The following is a 20,246-nucleotide window of genomic DNA, read 5'->3' on the forward strand; positions in this document are numbered from 1 at the left end:
GTCATATGGAAAAATAATCTTATGAAACAGATATTGTTATTGTCTCCTATTATTTTTATAATTGACAGCTGAGAAAACTGAAGATGAGAAACTAAATGTCTTGTTTAAGGCCAGACAGGTCATGAGAAAGCCAAGGTTGAAACTCAGTTATTCTGAAACTAAAACTGAAATCTCTCAGAGGTGTGATGTCATTGAGGGCACCCTCTTGAAGCTCTATTATCTGTTTTTCTGTGTTTCTGTAGATGAAACCTAGGATGATGATCCTACAGGGATAGCAAGTAGAAGAAGGGTTTTAGAGGGGCAGGTACTCTGGTGGCGGTAGGGTAAAAGGGAGATGGTGATAGCAATTATACAATTCTGCTTGATGTGAATGAACTATGGAATGATATATGTATTAACTCCAAATTAATAATAAATTTGGGGGGGATGTAATAAATAAATAAGGGAGGAGGGAGCAGGGAGTGAGGGGTAAAATGAGGAGCTGATGCCAGGGGGTTAGGTGGAGAGCAAATGTTTTGAGAATGATAATGGCAATTAATGTACAAATGTGCTTTACACAATTGATGTATGTGTGGATTGTGATAAGAGTTGTATGAGCCCCTAATAAAATTATTTTTAAATGTTTTTAATAAAATAAATAAAACTAAAATGGGTGTCCTGGTCCATGATACTGTTTGGCTTTCCTGTCCTCTTATCCTTTTTCCCCTCTTCTTTTGTATTGTTCTAGTCTTTCTAACTTCATGTTGTCCTATTATCATAAATTTAATTGGTTTTTATCACCTTAGTTCTAATATATCATAGGATAGCTTGTGATTATGTTAATGATTTTCACTAAATATACAAAACAGGATGTAGTCTCTAACCATAGCAATAGAAGGAAATCCCTATCATCGATACTTAAGTATTCTTGGTTTGTTTTTGTTTTGCTTTGGCAGAAGCTCCGGGAAAAACAAAAAACTGTACGAGAAAGTCATGGTCCAAATATGAAACAAGCAAAAATGTGGCGTGATTTTGAACAATTGATGGAATGTAAGAAACAGTGCTTTCTGAAACAGCAAAGCCAGACGTCCATTGGTCAGGTAATTCAGGAGGGAGGCGAGGATCGACTGATACTCTGAACGCCTGTGCCCCTACATTGAGTTTTAATTGATGTCAGTAGTGATCAACACAACCCTATGATGCATTTCCCTGAAAGTGATTTATACCTTTTCCTTTCAGATTAGCCATCCCCTATTAAGTTTTCTTGGAACATAAAGTTAAGGTAGATTTAAAGTTATAAAGTTTTTTAACATATAAATGTGACTTTTACTGCTTTGTTTAATTGAGACACCAGTGGTGTCTTCTGAGTTTTATGAGACAGGAAACTAAGTTTACTATCTATAAATGTAAACATATGTCCATTAAGAATCATGTAGGTTTTAAAACACTAATGACCCAATGGCTTAATGTTTCTCTTAATCTTTTTTTTTAACTTTAGAGGAATCTTTTAGGAACTAGTATCTCTTGTTTTGAAGAAACATTTATCTGAAGTTCAGCAATTCCTACAGTTTCACTTCAGTTTCTTTTCCTTCTGTTAAATTCAAGAAAATTGCTTAAATATTCTAAGCAATGTGTTTGTACTATTCATGTAATTAAAAGGCAAATAAAACTTGTTGCATATCCATGGCTATTTATTTTGAAATTATGTTCTGTGTGTATGTGTGTATATATATATGTATATATATGTGTGTGTGTGTATATATATATATATAAATATATATATATAAATCATTATTGGGGGCTCGGACAGCTCTTAGCACAATCCATACATATATCCATTGTGTCAAGCACATTTGTACATTTGTTGCCCTCGTCATTCTCAAAATATTTTCTTTTTACTTGAGCCCTTGGTATCAGCTCCTCCTTTTCCCCTCCCTCCCCAACTTTCCCTCCACGAAGCCTTGATAATTTATAAATTATTATTATTTTTCCATGTCTTATGCTGTCCGATGTCTCCCTTCACCCACATTTCTTTTGTCATCCCCCAGGGAGTGGGTTATATGTAGATCATTGTGATTGGTTCCCCCTTTTGTGATTGGTTCCACCTTCGCCTTCCCCTCCTGGTATCTCTACTCTCATCATTGGTCCTGAGGAGTTTATCTGTCTTGGATTCCTTGTGTTTCCAGCTCTGATCTGTATCAGTGTACATCCTCTAGTCTAACCTGATTTGTAAGGTAGAATAAGGATCATGATAGGGGGGAAAGAAAGCATTAAAGAACTAGAGGAAAGTTGTATGTTTCATTGTTGTTACACTGCACCCTGATTGGCTAGTCTCCTCCGCGAAACCCTTCTGTAAGGGCATATCCAGTTGCCTACAGATGGGCTTTGGTCTCCACTCCACACCCCCCCTCATTCACAATGATACAATTTTTTGTTCTTTGATGCCTGATACCTGATCCCATCAACACCTGTTGATCACATAGGCTGGTGTGCTTCTTCCATGTGGCCTTTGTTGCTTCTCAGATAGCTGCTTATTTATCTTCAAGCCTTTAAGACCCCAGATGCTATATCTTTTGATAGCCAGGCACCATCAGCTTTCTTCACCACATTTGCTTATGCACCCATTTTGTCTTCCATCAATTGTGTCTGGAAAGGTGAGCATCATGGAATGGTAGTTTAATAGAACAAATAGTTCATGCATTGAGGGAGCACTTGAGTGGAGGCCCAATGTCCATCTGCTACCTTAATACTGAAGCTATCAATATATGCACATAGATCTATTTCCCCATCATCATATAGATGATCATATATAAACATGTACATCCCTGTATTTAGAGCTCTATAAATGCCCTTTGCCTCCTAGTTCTTTCCTCTTCTTCCTTTTACTTCCCTCTTGTCCCACTATCATGCTCAGCCTTCATCTGGGTTTCAGTAATTCCTCTCGGTTACACTGCTCTTGATCAAGCCCCACTAGGTGTCCTACACCCTCCTTGCCATTGCTTTTGGATCACTTGTTGTTCCCTTGTTCCTGGGTTTATTAACGCCCATTTACTTCCTTTTCCCTACCTCCCCCTCTCCCATGTCCCCGCAGAACCGTTGGTCCTGTTGTTTTCTCCTCTAGATTGATTATCCCGCCTAGCTTATTTAGATACACCTGCAGAGATAATAATATGCACACAAAACAAGACAGAGAAAAACAAAGCAACAAAAGAAAACAGAACAATGACAACAAAAAAGAAAAGCCTGTAAATAGTTCAAGGTCTGCTTGTTGACCTTTAGGAGTGTTTTCCGTTGAGTCTTACGGGGTGCCATGGCCTGGCTCCAAAGTTATTTTGGTATTCCCTCGGGACTTCCTTGCTGTTCCTTTGCTGTTCTGTTGCATTCCCTTTGTGTTTTGCCTCAGTGTGGTGGGGTCAGATTGGACGCAATTCCAGCACTGTGTCTCCAGTGTTATCTCCCATAGGGCTATAGGTCAGTGAGGGATTTCAGGTCTCATAGTGGAGCCGACCATATGGCCCTCTCTGTACATTGGCTGCTCTGAGCAGGGATATGGTCCTCAAGCTTGGTGGGTCAGGATGTGCTCCACACTCTCTTCCTCCCCCTTCATTTGCTCCTGTGTGCTCTGATCACACATGTTCCTCTCCTGGAGCTGTAGCTTCAGTGCTGTCCTCTGAAGTAAATTCTTCTGGGGGTTGAGGGGATTCTCCATGTAGTTGGGATTGGGGCCGGCCCTCAGACCTGTTCCTCAATTTTATTCAAAGAATCATACAAAAATATTTCTGAGATATGAGTTTTAATCAACTTTCTCTTCCACATTCTGGTTAATCTGGAAGTAGCAAAATTCCTAACTTTCTTTACTGTTGGTGACCACACGCAACCAATTATGTATTCTTCAAATATATTTTGGTGAGATATTTCAAATGCCTTTTGGAAAAAGGCATCTTGGAGATTTCAGTAGCCTTGCTCTTATTTCTTTCAAGGTTGATAACTCCTCCAATGAGATGACCAGCTTTCCCATTCACCTTGATTCTGTCTTGAAGAAATTGCTCAAAATCGGCAGCATCCATGGTGCCATCTTCTACAGGGTGGGTGTAATCAAGGGGGAACCTCAGTAAAAACCTGCTTCTAGATTGTTTTGGTTTTTTTTGCTTCCCTTTGCCACAGGCTTTTTTCATAGGTGCCAAGGCAGAAGTGAAGATAAACAAGATCACCATTACTCTTTGTCATTGTTAGGTACTTCACTGTTTGAAAGGGTTTCAAAAAAATTCATGGAAAAAAATCCCATTATATTTTAATTTCAATTTTTCATTGACTTATTGAAGCCCCTCATATATTTGAACCACAATTTGTTTATCCATTCATCTCTTGTACACTTAAGCCTATTTCCATATTTTGCTATTGTGAATAATGCTACAATGAACATGGGAATGCATGTGACTACTTGTATCACAGCTCTTATTTCTCTAGGATATATACCTAGGAGTGGGATTGCTAGCTCACATGGCATTTCTATTTCTGACTTGTAAGGAAGCACTGTGCCATTTTCCCATAATGGTTATGCAACTTAAACAGTTCTATCAAAAGAATGTAAGTGTTCCAATCCCCCCACAACCTCACCATTTTAAAAAATCAGTGCTATTATTGCCAAAATGAGATGATAGCTCCTGTAGTTTTTTATCATTTTATTAGGGGCTCATACAACTCTTATCACAATCCATACATACATCAATTGTGTCAAGCACATTTGTACATACGTTGTCATCATCATTCTCAAAACACCTGCTTTCTACTTGAGCCCTTGGTATCAGCTCCTCATTTTTCCCCCTCCCTCCCCATTCCCCCCTTCCCCTGAACCCTTGATAATTTATAAATTATTTTTTGTGCTCCTTGTTACTTGCACCTTTATAATTGCTAATAATTGTGAGGATCTCTTCATGTGTTTGTCAGCTGCCAGATGTTTTCTTTGTGGAGTCTAATTAATAGAGTACTGGAAGTCCCAGTTACTGCAATAAGGCAAGAAAGGGAAATAAGGGGTATCCAAATAGGTAGAGTTAAAACTATCCCTATTCACAGCTGACATCCTATATGTGATAGTTAGGTTTTATGTAAAATTGACTGGGCCAGGATGCTGTTTGATCCTCAGCACTTTGGCAGTAAGGGTTCCCCTATGGTGTGACCTAACATAACGTAGCAAGCACTTTTGGGAAGACCAGGAAGAAGTGTAACCCCTTACTCAAGTCACAGCCTAATGATGTCTCCTTGGGGATGTGGAATACTATCTATATACATGTAGGCTCTGTGAAGAACTCCCTCACCTTCTTCCTGGACATCCTGCATCTGGTTCCTTGGGGGTTGAACTGGTGACCTGTCATTGTGGTGTGCTAGCTCTGGGAGCTGATGGCATCTGCTACACTGCCTGTTGACTTTGTATTTACCTGACTCTGCCTCCATTGGCCTGTGGTTTCCCACTTTCTGGGTCATTTTCATGCTTCTTGGGTAATTGGTCCCAGCAGCTCTGTGAGGTGCAAAGAGGTTCTGGCTTAGCATCTGACTCCTGGATGTGAGCTGGATTGTGCATGTCCATTCTGTGTCTATGTTGGCTCTCTTGATATAAACTTATCTCTGATACATATATAAATGTCATTAGCTTTGCTTCTCTAGAGACCCCAACCCCCACATATATAAAATTCCAAGATTGTACAAGAAAGTTAATAGAACTAACAGAAGGCTTCAGCAAAGTGCTAGGGTATAAGATCAACACTAAAAAATCCGTAGGAGTCCTCTACACTTATAAAGAGAACTCTCAAAAGGAAATCAGGAAGATAAAACTATTCACAATTGCCCCCAAAGTAATAAAATAACTAGGGATGTTAAAAAAACGTACACAAAGAAAGCTATAAAACACTATTGAGAGGAGCCAACCAGGGTATAGCACCTAAGAAACATACAACATTCTTCTAGTTCTTTAATTCTTCCTCCCCGCCCCCACTATCATGACCCCAATTCTACCTTACAAATGCGACTACACCAGATGTACAGTGGTACAGATAAGGGCTCTTCACACATGGAATCCAGGGCAGATAAATCTGTAAGGTACAATAACGGGAATAGCAGTACCATGAGGGTAGAGGGAAGGTGGGGAGAGAAAGGGGGAACTGATCGTAATGATCTCCATATAACAACCCCAACCCACCCCTCTGTGGCTAACATCAGAAACATGGGTGAAAGGAGACAACGGATGATGTAAGATATGAAAATAATATTAATTCATAATTTATCAAGGGTTCATGAGGGTGGGAGGGTGGCGGACGGAAGAAAAAAAAACAACAATATAAGAGACTGATATAAATAGAAATATAAATAGGAAAACATACCATGCATATGGATAGGAAGAACTTGACATTGTAACAATGTTTGTACTACCCAATGTAATGCATAGATACAAAGCAGCCCCAATCCAAATTCCAATAGCATTCTTTAAAATACTGGAAAACCTAACCAGCATTTTTATATAGAAAAGAAAGAGGCCCTGGATAGCTAAAGCATTACTGAAGAAGTAAAAACAAAGTAGAAAACCTCATCTTTCCTAAGTGCCAAGCCTACGTACACAACCACAGTCGTCAGAGCAGCCTGGCACTGGTGCAACAGACACACAGGCCAATGGAACAGGATTGAGGCTCCAGAAATAAACCTGCCCAGCTATGGACAGTTAATCTTCAACAAGAGGTAGAAATTCATTAAGTGGAGAAGACATTGTCTCTTAACAAATGAGGCTGGCAAAACTGTTTATACAATTACAGAAAAATCAAACGACCTGACCATACACAAAAATAAACAAACTGGATTAAAGACTTAAATTTTAAACCTGAAAACTATAAAGTTCATAAAAGAAAAATTAGAGACAAAGTTAGAGGTCCTAATCTATGACATAAATAGAATATTAATCATAACTAAAAAGTACAAACAGAAGATAAACTAGATAACTGGAACCTTTTAAAATGAAATATTTATGCTCATTAAAAGTCTTTACTAAAAGTGAAAAAAACAAGCTACAGACTTGGGGAAAATTTGGCAATAACATATCTGACAAGAATCTAATTCTCTAAAATTTATAGAAATGTTCAACATCTCAACAACAAAAAGACAAACAATCTAATTAAAACTTGGGCTAAGTATGAAGAGATGCTTCACAAAAGAAGATATTCAGGCAGCTATGACAACGTCTAATATTTAATATAATTGTCCCACAACCTGAATACTACATTTCAGTTTTGATGAAATAATAATCCTTTAATTTAATACTACACTGTGAAAACCTACTGGAAAAAAAAGAATACATTTTGGCATAAATCAAGAACATAATTTCAATGTCCTTCACTGACCCACAGTGTTCTGGGAGACAACACTGTAGACACAGTGCAGGAATTGCGCCTGATCTGACCCCACCACACTGAACTGAAACACTAAGGGTGTACAACAGAACAGCAAAGGGAACAGAGCAAGGAAGTCCCGAGGGAATACCAAAAATAACTTTGGAGCCAGGCCATGGCACCCCGTAAGACTCAACGGAAAACACTCCTAAAGGTCAACAAGCAGACCTTGAACTATTTACAGGCTTTTCTTTGTCATTGATTTTTGTCATTGTTCTGTTTTCTTTTGTTGCTTTGTTTTTCTCTGTCTTGTTTTGTGTGCATATTATTATCTCTGCAGGTGTATCTAAATAAGCTAGGCAGGATAATCAATCTAGAGGAGAAAACAACAGGACCAACGGTTCTGCGGGGACATGGGAGAGGGGGAGGTAGGGAAAAGGAAGTAAATGGGCGTTAATAAACCCAGGAACAAGGGAACAACAAGTGATCCAAAAGCAATGGCAAGGAGGGTGTAGGACACCTAGTGGGGCTTGATCAAGAGCAGTGTAACCGAGAGGAATTACTGAAACCCAGATGAAGGCTGAGCATGATAGTGGGACAAGAGGAAAGTAAAAGGAAATAGAGGAAAGAACTAGGAGGCAAAGGGCATTCATAGAGGTCTAAATACAGGCATGTGCATATTTATATATGATCATCTATATGATGATGGGGAAATAGATCTATGTGCATATATTGATAGCTTCAGTATTAAGGTAGCAGATGGACATTGGGCCTCCACTCAAGTGCTCCCTCAATGCAAGAACCATTTGTTCTATTAAACTGCCATTCCATGATGCTCACCTTTCCAGACACAATTGATGAAGACAAAATGGGTGCATAAGCAAATGTGGTGAAGAAAGCTGATGGTGCCTGGCTATCAAAAGATATAGCATCTGGGGTCTTAAAGGCTTGAAGACAAATAAGCAGCTATCTGAGAAGCAACAAAGGCCACATGGAAGAAGCACACCAGCCTATGTGATCAACAGGTGTCGATGGGATCAGGTATCAGGCATCAAAGAACAAAAAATTGTATCATTGTGAATGAGGGGGAGTGTGGAGTGGAGACCAAAGCCCATCTGTAGGCAACTGGATATGCCCTTACAGAAGGGTCTCGCGGAGGAGACTAGCCAATCAGGGTGCAGTGTAACAACAATGAAACATACAACTTTCCTCTAGTTCTTTAATGCTTTCTTTCCCCCACTATATGATCCATATTCTACCTTATAAATCCGGCTAGACTAGAGGATGTACACTGGTGCAGATAGGAACTGGGAATCCAGGACAGATGAACCCTTCAGAACCCTTCGGGTGAGAGTGGTGATACTGGGAGGGTGGAGGAAAGGTGGGGGAGAGAGGGGGAACCGATCACAAGGATCTACATATAACTCCCTCCCTGGAAGACGGAAAACAAAAAAGTTGGTGAAGGGAGACATGAGACATTGTAAGACATGGCAAAATAGTAAATTATAAATTATCAAGGGTTCGTGGGCGGGAGGGTGAGGAGGGAGGGGGAAAATGAGCTAATAACAAGGGCTCAAGTAGAATATGTTTTGAAAATGACGAGGGCAACAAATGTACAAATGTGTTTGACAGAATGGATATACGTATGGATTGTGATAGGAGTTGTAGGCGCCCCCAATAAAATGATTCTTTCAAAATTTAGGAACCTTTATGTTTTGAACATTAAAAAAGGAACAAAAAAGAATAATGACAAATTCACAAAACATGAATTAATTGGAAGTCATGTTGAATGAATAAGTCAATCACAAAGGAACAAATTTTAATAATAGTAAAGAATATTTTATGTGGCTGTATTCTACAAATATAGCTTAAGACACAGAAAGACACAGTTATTTTATGGTTACCAGGAATGTGGGTGGAAGGAAAGGATTAACTAATTAAACATGTGTTAATTCTGGGAATGGGGAAGGCAATACACAGTATGAGGGAAGCCAGCACAACACTGACTTTGTCCAAGGAAGACAGAGGTGTGCGAGGATGAAGGACCACAATGATGAATACAAAAACAGGAGCCCTAGCACGGTAGTGGTTATTCGTTGAGCTGCAGCCGTACATTTACAGGCTCAGAAACTCCATGGGGCAGTTCTACTCTGTCCTATAGGGCTGCTAGGAGTCGGCATTAACTCCATGGCCCTGAGTTTATGATAAAAAGCACATGAGCCCATGTGAAATTCAATAGTTTAAAATGCTCTAGTTGCACCATTTGGGTGAGGTACCCGAAGATTTCTTTGCTTCTCCTAGAGAAATATACTAAGCCTCTATGTACTTCAGCTGTACTCTGTACTTCAACTGTAGTTTCAGTCTGTTTTTACAAAATGTTTGCCCTTAGATTTGGGAATTCGAACTTCAGAATCGTTAGCACATTCATTTTGGGCTCAACTTTTTGAGTTACTGTCTTAGTTTGTCAGTGCTGCTGTAACAGAAATACCACAAGTGGGTGGTATCTCACAGTTTGGGAGGGCCGATGTCTGGATTCAGGGCAATGACTGGGAAGGCTCTATTTGTGTTTCCTTAGGGGAATACCTCCTGTTTCTGTGAGAACAGGCAGCCCTTGATTCTTTGACAGACTCTTCATGGCATCTCTCTTCCCCACCTCTTATCCTTGCTTCTGTGCCCAATTTTTGTCTTTTTATGGCTCAGATGTGACTAGGTTTAAGTCACCCCCTTCACTGATATGGCTCTCCTTAACATAACAAAGAAAACCTTGTTCTGAATGGTACAAAGCAAAACTCAACCCCACTGCCATCCAGTTAATTCCAATTTACATCGACTGTACAGGACAGAGTAGAGCTGCCCCTGTGGGTCTCTGAGACTGTAAATCTTTACAGAAATAGAAACCTCTGCTTTCTCCTGCTCCACAGGATTCCAGGACTTAATTTTGGGGGGGGGGCGGGAATCTTCCATCCATAGCAGCTATCTGAAAAAAACAAATATGACTTAGTAAAGTCATCACTACAAACATATAGACAAACTTGAATGTGGCTTTGATCTCTTTGTTCCCAAATGTGTTCTACTCCATAAGTTTTGAGAAATGTGTTTACAAGCTTTTTTCTTGGCATCAGAGATCCCCTCACCAAGGCAGAGATTATTGGTTGTTCTAGAACCCAAAGCAAGAAGCAATGGGATCCATCAGAACAAGAAAGGACTCAACTCACCCAGAAAGAAACTTCTTTTTCAATGTGTTAAGATAAGCAGCAGCATTTCAGTGACCAGTACTGGTGTGAATTGAGGCCTCACACTGAAAGTTTATGCTTTTCGTTGGGCTAGAACCAAACACGAGCATTCCTCATTTGTGAAAGGTTGCAGAAACAAACTCTCCCAAACTCAATCATCTGCTTTTGAACACTGAGAATGATATGTTTGTGCAGCGTTGGCTACTGACTTGTTATTTTGAAGCCAGTAGAAGCTGATGCTTCCTTCACCAGAGAATTCCTCTCCTAGTCATTTTTTTTTTTAAAAAGACTAACTGCCCTTCACAAAACAGCCTTTTATTTCCCAAAGGAGCAACAACCTGCCAAATGATTAAGCCAAGTGATTAGTTTTGTTTGGGGGTTTTTTTGGTTTTGCTTTGAGCTCTTCACTATCTTGGGTACTCTGCTCTTCATGTTAAAAATTGCTAACGACAGATACTCCAAGGAATGCTTCTCATTCGCCCGGGTTTGATCGTTGCTGACCGCGGTTACTGCACCCAGAGAGAGCATGTGGGGATTAAGCACCAAAATAACTGTATCCACTGAAGCAGAACATGGTTATTGGAGAAAAACAAATTGGGGGGAAGACACCCTTAAAAGTGCAAAGTTATTTCTAGTTTGAAGTAACATTGGCACCTAGTACTGCACTTCATGGCTGTGCGCTCACTGTTTGACTTGGTTGGTCTCGCCATCAAGCTCCGGTGAACTCGGACAATTCCTGACAGCTGGCTCTTAACGGAAGAAGAGCTTAAGATATTCTTCCTTCAGGATTGACATGCCAACTGGCTAATTGGTAAGTTCACGTAATCATTTTAGAAAATAATCTATCTTCCATGTGATGGTCCAAATAAAGGAGAAAAATGTAGGCTATGAATTCTGCTTCTGTCTCCATTCAAGGACATGTTGCTACATGAGACCCACTAAACTGTCAATTTCAAAAGGCCCCTCCTTACCTTACTTTCTGTATTAGGGGAGGAACAAATCTTGTTTTAAAAGTTACCCTAAAAGGGTAATGATCATCTGTTCTAAATCTGTTCACAACTGAATTCACGATTGTATGTTATGGATTGAATTGTGTCCACACAAAACAAAGTGTTGTAAATTGAAACCCCCCATGCTTGGGGGGTGTGACCCCATTAGAGATTATGATGGGTTGTCTTTGTTATGTTAATAAGATGGAATTACTATAGGATGTGTCTTGAGTCAATCTTCTTTGCGATATAAAAGAGATTAAACAAACACGTAAGGGAGCAGGGATGGGGTAAAATAAATGGCAAGACCTAGGAGGTATGGAGCTCTCCAAGAACCCATGAAACAGAATTGACCTTCCTCTAGAGCCAACAGAAAGAAAATTGTCCCCTAAAAAGCTGGCACCCTGAATCTGGACTTCTAGCCTCCTATTGAGAAATAAAATTTCTATTGACTAAAGCCATGGGATTGTGGGAGTCCTCTTATAGCAGCACTAGATAACAAAGACAGCATTTGGTAACTTCAGAAGAGTGGGGTGCCCCTCAAACAGATACCTAAAATGCGTAAGTAGTTTTGGAATTGGGTAATTTTGAAGTCCATCATAGTAATAACCTAGATTGCTTTGAAGAAACTGCTGGTAGAATTCTGGTGAGGGCTTAGAAAGTGAGGTGAGGAGCGCTGAAGACAAAATGTCTGTTGCCTTCGAGAATACAGTGGCACCAATGAAGTGTTGCTGGAAATATAGATGTTAAATATGCTTCTGATGAGACTTTAAAGGAAAATTATAAACATGATTGCATAAGGGAGGAAAGGCAATTCTTAATGCAGTGCCAAAGAACTTGTCTGAATTATTTTCAAATGTACGGTGGAGAGACGAGCTAGATGAATTTGAAGATCTGACTGAGGATATCTAAGCATGCTCTCAAAGGAGTTGTGTGGTTTCTGCTGGCTGCTTCTAAGGGGAGAGGAATGGGATAGGTTAAAAATGAACTGTGAAATGCAAAAACAAAACTTAAGAGATTTGGAAAATTGTGTTGTACAGACTAAGGACTTGTGCCCTAGAATATTCACCAAGGATGTAGTTACACAATCTTGTGCTAGATGAAACCTGTAAAAATAGTGTGGCTGAGTTATCTGACCCCCTCTAACTTGAGAAGGGAGGAAGAGAGAACCACTGTTAGCATTAGCCAAAGACCGAGCCCTGCACACAGTGGTCTCACACACCCTCTCTCCAACCTTTTTACAGTTCTGACTCCAGTCACCCTTCCCACATATCTCACTGCTGTCTTGGTCATTTGCTGCAATGCCACACAGAACTCAGACAATACTCACAACTGTGGGGCTTGCTGGGGAGCTATTCAGGGTCAGAAATGACTCAGTACAGTTCTTCTGTCAAGACAGATTTTTGTCTGACTTCGCTGCCCCAACTTCTGTCCTGCTCAGGCAAGTGTTTCAAAGCTCTTTTAGCTCACTGATAGGTCCAGAGGCACCCCATTCTGCCTGCAAGCCTCCTGCCAAAAGGCAGGCAGCCCACCCCACCCCATTTTCTTCCTAGTCTCCTAGTTCTGCTGCCTCTGTTGCTACTGTTTCCATGCTACTACTCGCTAGTTCATCATTTCCAGTGTTACATCTCTTTGTCTCCTAGGCCCAAAAGACAGGCTATACTTCCAACTTTTTTTTCTCTTGATGGTAGTAATGTCCCCTCTCTCCACTCCCTCCTTTGTTAGCTCTTGTGAGATAAAAAATGGGACTCAAGCAAGGGTAGTGGTTTGACTTACGTGCACCCCACTCTAATCTTGCCCCATTCATTCCAAACAAACAAAAAATGAATCCTCATTAATATAACCAACCCTGTTTCATTAAGGCATAGAGGTCAAGATTCATAATACACAGAGGAGGATAATTACAGCAGTTCGTAAAGGGCAGCCATGCAGTACTGAGAAGCGTGGCCAAGCCAGGTTGACACATAACCCCAACCATCCCAGCATCTGTACACCTTCTTTGTATGTCCCTCCAGTCATTGTTTAGGAGCCACAGGGACTAGGGCTGTAAGAGCCACATTAAGGAACACTACACTTCAGCAGATGGCATTACACTGAAGGGGACAAAGAACAAAAGGAAAGGACACTATCTGCCTTTTGGAATTCCACAGGCAGGAACTAGGCCAAGAAATTCACACTGCTGTCCTCCAAGAAAAGAAAAGGACCATCCCTGGAGCCCCTTGGAAGGAACCTGGAAAGCAAGGCCTTCTCTGTTTCAAAGGGTGGGGCCATAGCCTCCTGAGTTTCACAGAATCACATCTTCGACAGCTTGGTTTCAGTTCCAGAGTGTAGGGTTGTTGTTAAAGTTGCCCAGGAGAACAAGGCCATTGCCCAAAGCTGATGGCATGGGAAGCAGTGCCCAAAATGCAGAAGAATAGAGCCTACTGGGACTAACTTGGAGAGTGGGATTGCGCAGAGTGGGGGGGAGCAGAATTGCTGTTCCACTGGACTTGAAAGGCAGAACTGAAGCCCAGGGACCTCCACTCAGAATCCAGAAGTGTGGCCAACATGCAGAATCTGAAAGGTAGAGCCATTGCCCAAATGATCTCATAGAAGAGAGGAGTCTTTCCATGCTTTAGTCAAACTCAGAAACCAAACTCATTGTTATTGAGTCAATTCTGACTCTTGGTAGAACTGCCCCTGGAGGTTTCTGAAGCTATAAATCTTTCACTCAAAACCAAGCTAATTTAGGCTCATAGTGACTCTTAAAGCACAAAGAACTAGCGTCTGTGGGCTTCTGGGGCTGTACGTTTTTAAGGGAGCAGAAAGCTTTGTCTTTTTCCTGAAGAACTCCTGCTAGCTTCTAACTACTGACTTGCAGTTAGCAGCGCACCATGTAATCCACTACACCATCAGGCTCCTCAAGCCTTGACAGCTCATTTAATTGTTCTGTTGGGTTTGGGACTATGTTAGGGTTCTCTAGAGAAACAAAACCAGAATGCTAATGATTTTATCTCTATTTATATAGCTAGATCTATAACATAAGAAATAAACAATCTAAAAGCAGTACAAATGGCTCAGTGTAACTCACTCCCGTGAGACAGCTGTGAGACACTGGCAGTCCTTCAAGTCTTGAGGGCCGCCAGGTAGTCCTCTGTAGAGCAATTTAGGCTATCTGGGCACAGGCAGCAAACAGCAAGGTAGGTCCCCAATAGCCAGATGACAAGGGCCGACAATCCTCAGCTCAAGAAATGTAAATTCCAATTGTATGGTGAAGCAGGTCTTGAAGGAACGTTAAATTACAGTGACAGCCCATGGGTTAGGTGTCCCACAGGTAGTGTAGCTTGCAAATTGAGGCCCAGAACAAGCAAGGCTGCCGCACACTGGTCCGATGATCAAAGAGCAAGACACAAGAAAGGCGAGACCTTCAATTAATCCCACATGTGTTTGTTGGCCAAGTTAGCCCAATAAGCATTAATTATCTCAGGGACTCTTAGGAGTTAACTCCATAATACTTTGGAAAGAGTTAACTTTTAGTCTAAATTTCACACATTCACAGATGAAGAGGAAATTTTGCCGCATAATGGAATATGCCTAAGTCTACCTCCCACCTCAAAATTTAATATAGTTTCTTCAGAAGATACAGTTTTGAACTTGGAGCTCATTTAAGACTTTGGGGGTAATGTGTTGGCAGCCATTGTTCTTTGTATGTGTCAAGGATATAGATTTTCAGGGGGACAAAGGCTAGAATGCTATGGAAAGAATTGCACCCAAAAACTATGTGGTATAAATTCTAACCTCTATGCCTTTGGCTAACATTCCATTTTTATGTTAATTAAACAGAATTCATGTGAAGTTTGTCTTCAGTCCATCTTTTTGAGATAGCACTCTGCTATCAAAATTCTGCCGACTCAGAGCAATCCCGCTAGGGCAAGGTAGAACTGCCCCTGTGGGTTTCCCAGACTGAAACTCTTTAAGGGAGTCGAAAGCCTCTCTTTCTCCCCTTTAAGATATAAAAGAGATTAAGTAAGCACATGAGAGAGCAGAAATGGGGTAAAATAGATAGTAAGACACATGGCGCTCTCCAAGAAACCAAGAAGCAATCTAAAGCAGCAAGGACTTTCCTCTAGCACCAACGAAGAGAAAGCCTTTCCCTGGAGCTGGCACCCGGAATGTGGACCTCTGCCTCCTCAACTCTGTGTGAGGAGCCCCGATGGCGTAGTGGGTTACGGACTGACTGCTAAGCTCAAAGCCAGCAGTTTGAAACCACCAGCTGCTCTGAGGGAGAAAGGCGGGTTCTTCTTGGTGCTATCGAGTAGCTTTCAGTCAGAATGGCAGCGTGTTGAATTAAAACCATGTGTGAGGATGATGAGACTAGACTGCCGCGTGGTACTGTGGACATTATAAGAGACCAGTCTCCGGAAAAAGACATTGTACTTGGTCAGCAAAAAAGAGGAAGATTGACTCAATGAGATGGGTTGGCACAGTGGCTACAACAGCAATTGTGAAGATGATCCAGAACCAGTCAATGTCTTGTCCTGCTGTACATAGGACCCTCCATGTGTTGGAGCCAACTTGGCTACACCTAACAAGTACAACAAATTGTGAGAAACTAAATTTGTCAGAGCCCCTACTGCTGTTGGTGTGACAGCAGCCTGAGACACCAAAGAAGGGTTTTCCAGATTCCATGAACGTTCCAGCACAGCATTCAGGCACATCTAGAAATCAAAGCAAACCGCAGGAAAAGATAGGACAACTGACTTTCTTCTTCTTCTTCTTTTTAATCATTTTATTGGGGACTCGTACAACTCTTATCACAATCCATACATCCATCCATTGTGTCAAGCACATTTGTTGCCATCCTCATTCTCAAACATTTGCTTTCTACTTGAGCCCTTGGTATCAGCTCATTTTTCCCCTCCCTCCCCTCACCCCTCCCTCGTGAACCCTTGATAATTTATAAATTACTATTTTGTCATATCTTATGCTGTCTGACGTCTCCCTTCACCCACTTTTCTGTTGTCCATCTCCCAAGGAGGAGGTTATATGTAGATCCCTATAATTGGTTTCGCCTTTCTACCCGACCTTCCTTCCACCCTCCCGGTATCACCACTCTCAGCACTGGTCCTGAAGGGATCATCTGTCCTAGATTGAAACTTCCTATCTGTACCAGTGTACATCCTCTGGTCTAGCCAGATTTGTTAGGTAGAATTGGGATCATGATAGTGGGGCGGGGAGGAAGCATTAAAGAACTAGAGAAAAGTTGTATGTTTCATAATTGCTATATTGTACCCTGACTGGCTCATCTCCTCCCCGTGACCCTTCTGTAAGGGGATGTCCAGTTGCTTACAGATGGTTCCTGGGCCCCCAATCTGTACTCCCCCCATAGTCAAATGCTTTGATTTTTTGTTCTTTGATGCCTGATACCTGATCCTATCGACACCTCATGATCACACAGGCTGGTGTGCTTCTTCCATGTGGGCTCTGTTGCTTCTGAGCTAGATGGCCGCTTGTTTATCTTCAAGCTGGCCACCATCAGCATTCGTCACCACATTTGCTGATGCCCCGCTTTATCTTCAGCGATCATATAGGGAAGGTGAGCACAGAATGATAGGAGTTTTTGTTTTTTGATGCTGACTTTCTTCTTTGGAGGAATACTTTCTACCATGTTCCTTTAATTCAGTGAGCAGCAGTAACAAAAGATGCCATCTTCTTGAACTGTCAGATATTTCCAAATGTGTTAGCCTGCCTAGTTAGTTTACATAATATGCATATGTGTATATATCTTTCTTGGAAATTTTAAATTTTATTTTGACAATTCATTTTATGGGGGCCTCTTACAGCTCTTATAACACTCCACACAACAATTGTATCAAACACACTTGTACATATGTTGCCATCATCATTTCCAAAACATTTTCTTTCAACTTTAGCCCTTAATATCAGTTTTTCTTTTTTTATTTTCATATTATACATCATCTGCTGTCTCCCTTCACTCACATTTCTGTTGTCAGTCCCCCTGGGGGTGCGGATTGTATGTCGATCATTGCGATCGGTTCCCTGTTTCTTCCCCTTTTCCTCCTACCTTCGTGGTATGACTACTCTCATTATTGGTCTTGAGGGGACTTTACCTGTCCTGGATTCTATGTGTCAAGAGCTCTTATTTGTACCAGTGTACATGCTCTTGTCTAGCCAGATTTTTAAAATAAAACCGGGGTCATGATAATGGGGGAAGGAGGGGGGCATTAAAGAACTAGAGGGATGTTGTGTCTTTTGTTGGTGCTATACTGCACCCTAGCTGCCTCATCCAATTGTCTATAGATGGGCTTTGGGTCTCCACTCTGACCTCCCTAATTTGAATAGAAATGGTTGTTTGTTTTGGGTCTTCTGATACCTGATCGTATTGACACCTCATAATCACATGGGTTGGTGTGCTTCTTCCATGTGGCTTTGTTGCTTCCCTGCTAGATGGCTGCTTATTTACCTTCAAACCTTTAAGACCCCAGACACTATATCTTGGAATAGCAGGGCACCATCAGCTTTCTTCACCACATTAGCTTATATACCCATTTTGTCTTCAGCGATCATGTCAGAAAGGTGAGCATCACAGAATGCCAGTTATTGGAACAAAGTGTTCTTGCATTGAGGGAGGACTTGAGTAGAGGCCCAATGTCTGTCTGCTACCTTAATACATAACTTATAAATATATTTACATAGACCTATATCCCTATTGTTATATATGTATAAATATATTTACATATGTACACGCCTGCATTTAGACCTCTATAAATGTTTTATGCCACCTAGTTCTTTCCTCTATTTTCTTTTACTTTCCTCCTTTCCCACTATCATGTTCGGCCTTCATTTGGCTATCTGTACTTCCTCTCGGCCACATTGCACTTGATCAAACCCTACCAAGTATGCTATGCCTTCCTCACCACCGATTTTAAATCTCTTGTTGTTTCCTTGTCCCTGGGTTTGCTAGCTCCCCGGAGACATTTTTTCACTCTGTGCATTTTCCAAGCATGTGTCTTAAGTTTTTAAGCTCATGAGATACAGAGCACTTTTTGATAAGTTGAAGAAAATAAGTGGCTGAATAAATATATTGCTCATTTTCTTTCTCTGTCTCTTTATATGTGTGTATACATGTTTATATATAATATACACACACATAAATAGCATGCCATAATTATTCTTAATTGAATGTTAAAACATGCACAAATGGAGACTATGCCAGATCTACCTTTACAAAGGCAAAATCAAAATGCGTATCGAAACATGACTTGGTAGGTGGTGTGCCCCTTCTAGAAACTTCCTTGTCTTTCCCAGCCATTCACCAGCGTACATGATTAATGAGTATGAATGAAAGGCTTGTTTCTAGAAAAGGTTCCAGATACTGATGTCATTTCTCTTGGCCACAAAGAAGCATTCAACCCTTGGGAGGAGTAAGAGAGCCCTCTGACGATGCAGATCCCATAAGTTTGCTTTCACTGAGAACCTTTCCTTGGTGGTGGTGTACGGTGATAACTAGATGACAAAGGCCACAAATCCTTTTTCAGACAATCCATGGCAGCCAGGAGGGAAGTCACCTTGCCCCTGATTAAATATGCAGTTTCTTCCCCAGGCTCATGGGCCCAACTCCTCCTTCCTCTCCTTTTTTAAGAACAGCTTCATGCACGCTCTAACGGGTCTTTGTCCTTTCCACCTTTGATCTTCTTGTCTTAGGACTATTGAAAAAGGAAAAGAAAATTGGCTATAGCTATTGCTCAGTCCTGACGCAGCCTGCAAAAGATATTTAAAAATACAGCACAGATTCCAAATGATCATAATCTGGTAGAGTCTTGGACACACGTATGCCTTCTGCTTCCTTGCTCCCTTTTTTGGCACACTGGGACTCCCTAAGCGATCCTTTCACCACTGCCTTTGTAGAACGACTGTAGACTGGAGCCTCCAAATGTGGCTTACTGCTGTGGAAATTCACGACTCAGAGCCTAAGAGGAAAGGAAAGATTATCCATTTCCACCTCAGTGCCCAGGGTGGCAGCAGGGTCCTGGCCGGGCTGCCACTCAGTGCTGCACATGGTGACCTGGTACATCGTTGTAGAATTCTAGAGCTTGAAAAGAACCTCCGGACTTTTAAAACTTTTTGTTGTGGACCGGGTAAAGGTTTACAGAGCAGGTCTTCAGTGCTGCATTCGATCCTCACACACATCATTTCATCTCAGTGGTTGCAGTCCCCTGAAGTGCACTTTCACTCCCCACCCCCACCCCGGCATGCCTCTTTCCATCTCTTCTCTTTTCCTCACCTTTCTGAACTTTGCCCGTGGGCACACACTGCCCTTTTGATCTCAAAGGGTTAATTATCCGCAAGTGTGCCGCCTCCCCATGTAACCATTTCTGCATAGACCGGACTGTACTGTTGTTTGGCTGAAAGTTGAGTCATTGGGCTCAGGACTTTACAATAGCCATTGCTTGTATTAGGACTTTTGAGGGATCCTGGCCATTCTGTCCACCGTGACAGAGTCAGCTCTGTGGGCACCCGACCCCAGTTCCAAGGCAGTTCAGGCCCCTCCTCATAAGGGAGCCTGATCCATTGTTAGGATTGCAGCCTGGTGGTGAGCTTTCTTGGTTCTGAAAGCAAGGCATACTCCTAGAGGAAGGATGGTTTCTTCCTCCTTAATATCAGCTATGCAGAGC

General features: G+C 41.4%; 1 protein-coding gene and 1 pseudogene across 7 annotated transcripts in view; one reads left to right on the plus strand and one right to left on the minus strand.

Annotated features, from left to right (window-relative positions):
* The window catches only part of IFT81 (intraflagellar transport 81), a 184,172-nt gene extending 182,529 nt beyond the window's left edge, over positions 1-1,643 (plus strand). For 6 of the 7 annotated variants that reach the window (XM_075533688.1, XM_075533689.1, XM_075533691.1 and 3 more), the window contains one exon: positions 936-1,643. In XM_075533688.1, the coding sequence (XP_075389803.1) occupies positions 936-1,118 (183 nt within the window). In that variant the 3' untranslated portion in view covers positions 1,119-1,643. The remainder of the gene's footprint in view (positions 1-935) is intronic. The other variant, XM_075533686.1, reaches the window with a different exon arrangement.
* A 2,129-nt stretch (positions 1,644-3,772) lies between these two features.
* Positions 3,773-4,193, minus strand: LOC142429598 (large ribosomal subunit protein eL22 pseudogene; annotated as a pseudogene).
* Between the last annotated feature and the right edge of the window lie 16,053 nt (positions 4,194-20,246).

This window comes from Tenrec ecaudatus, chromosome 16 (assembly GCF_050624435.1).
Source record: "Tenrec ecaudatus isolate mTenEca1 chromosome 16, mTenEca1.hap1, whole genome shotgun sequence".
NCBI lineage: Eukaryota > Metazoa > Chordata > Mammalia > Afrosoricida > Tenrecidae > Tenrec > Tenrec ecaudatus.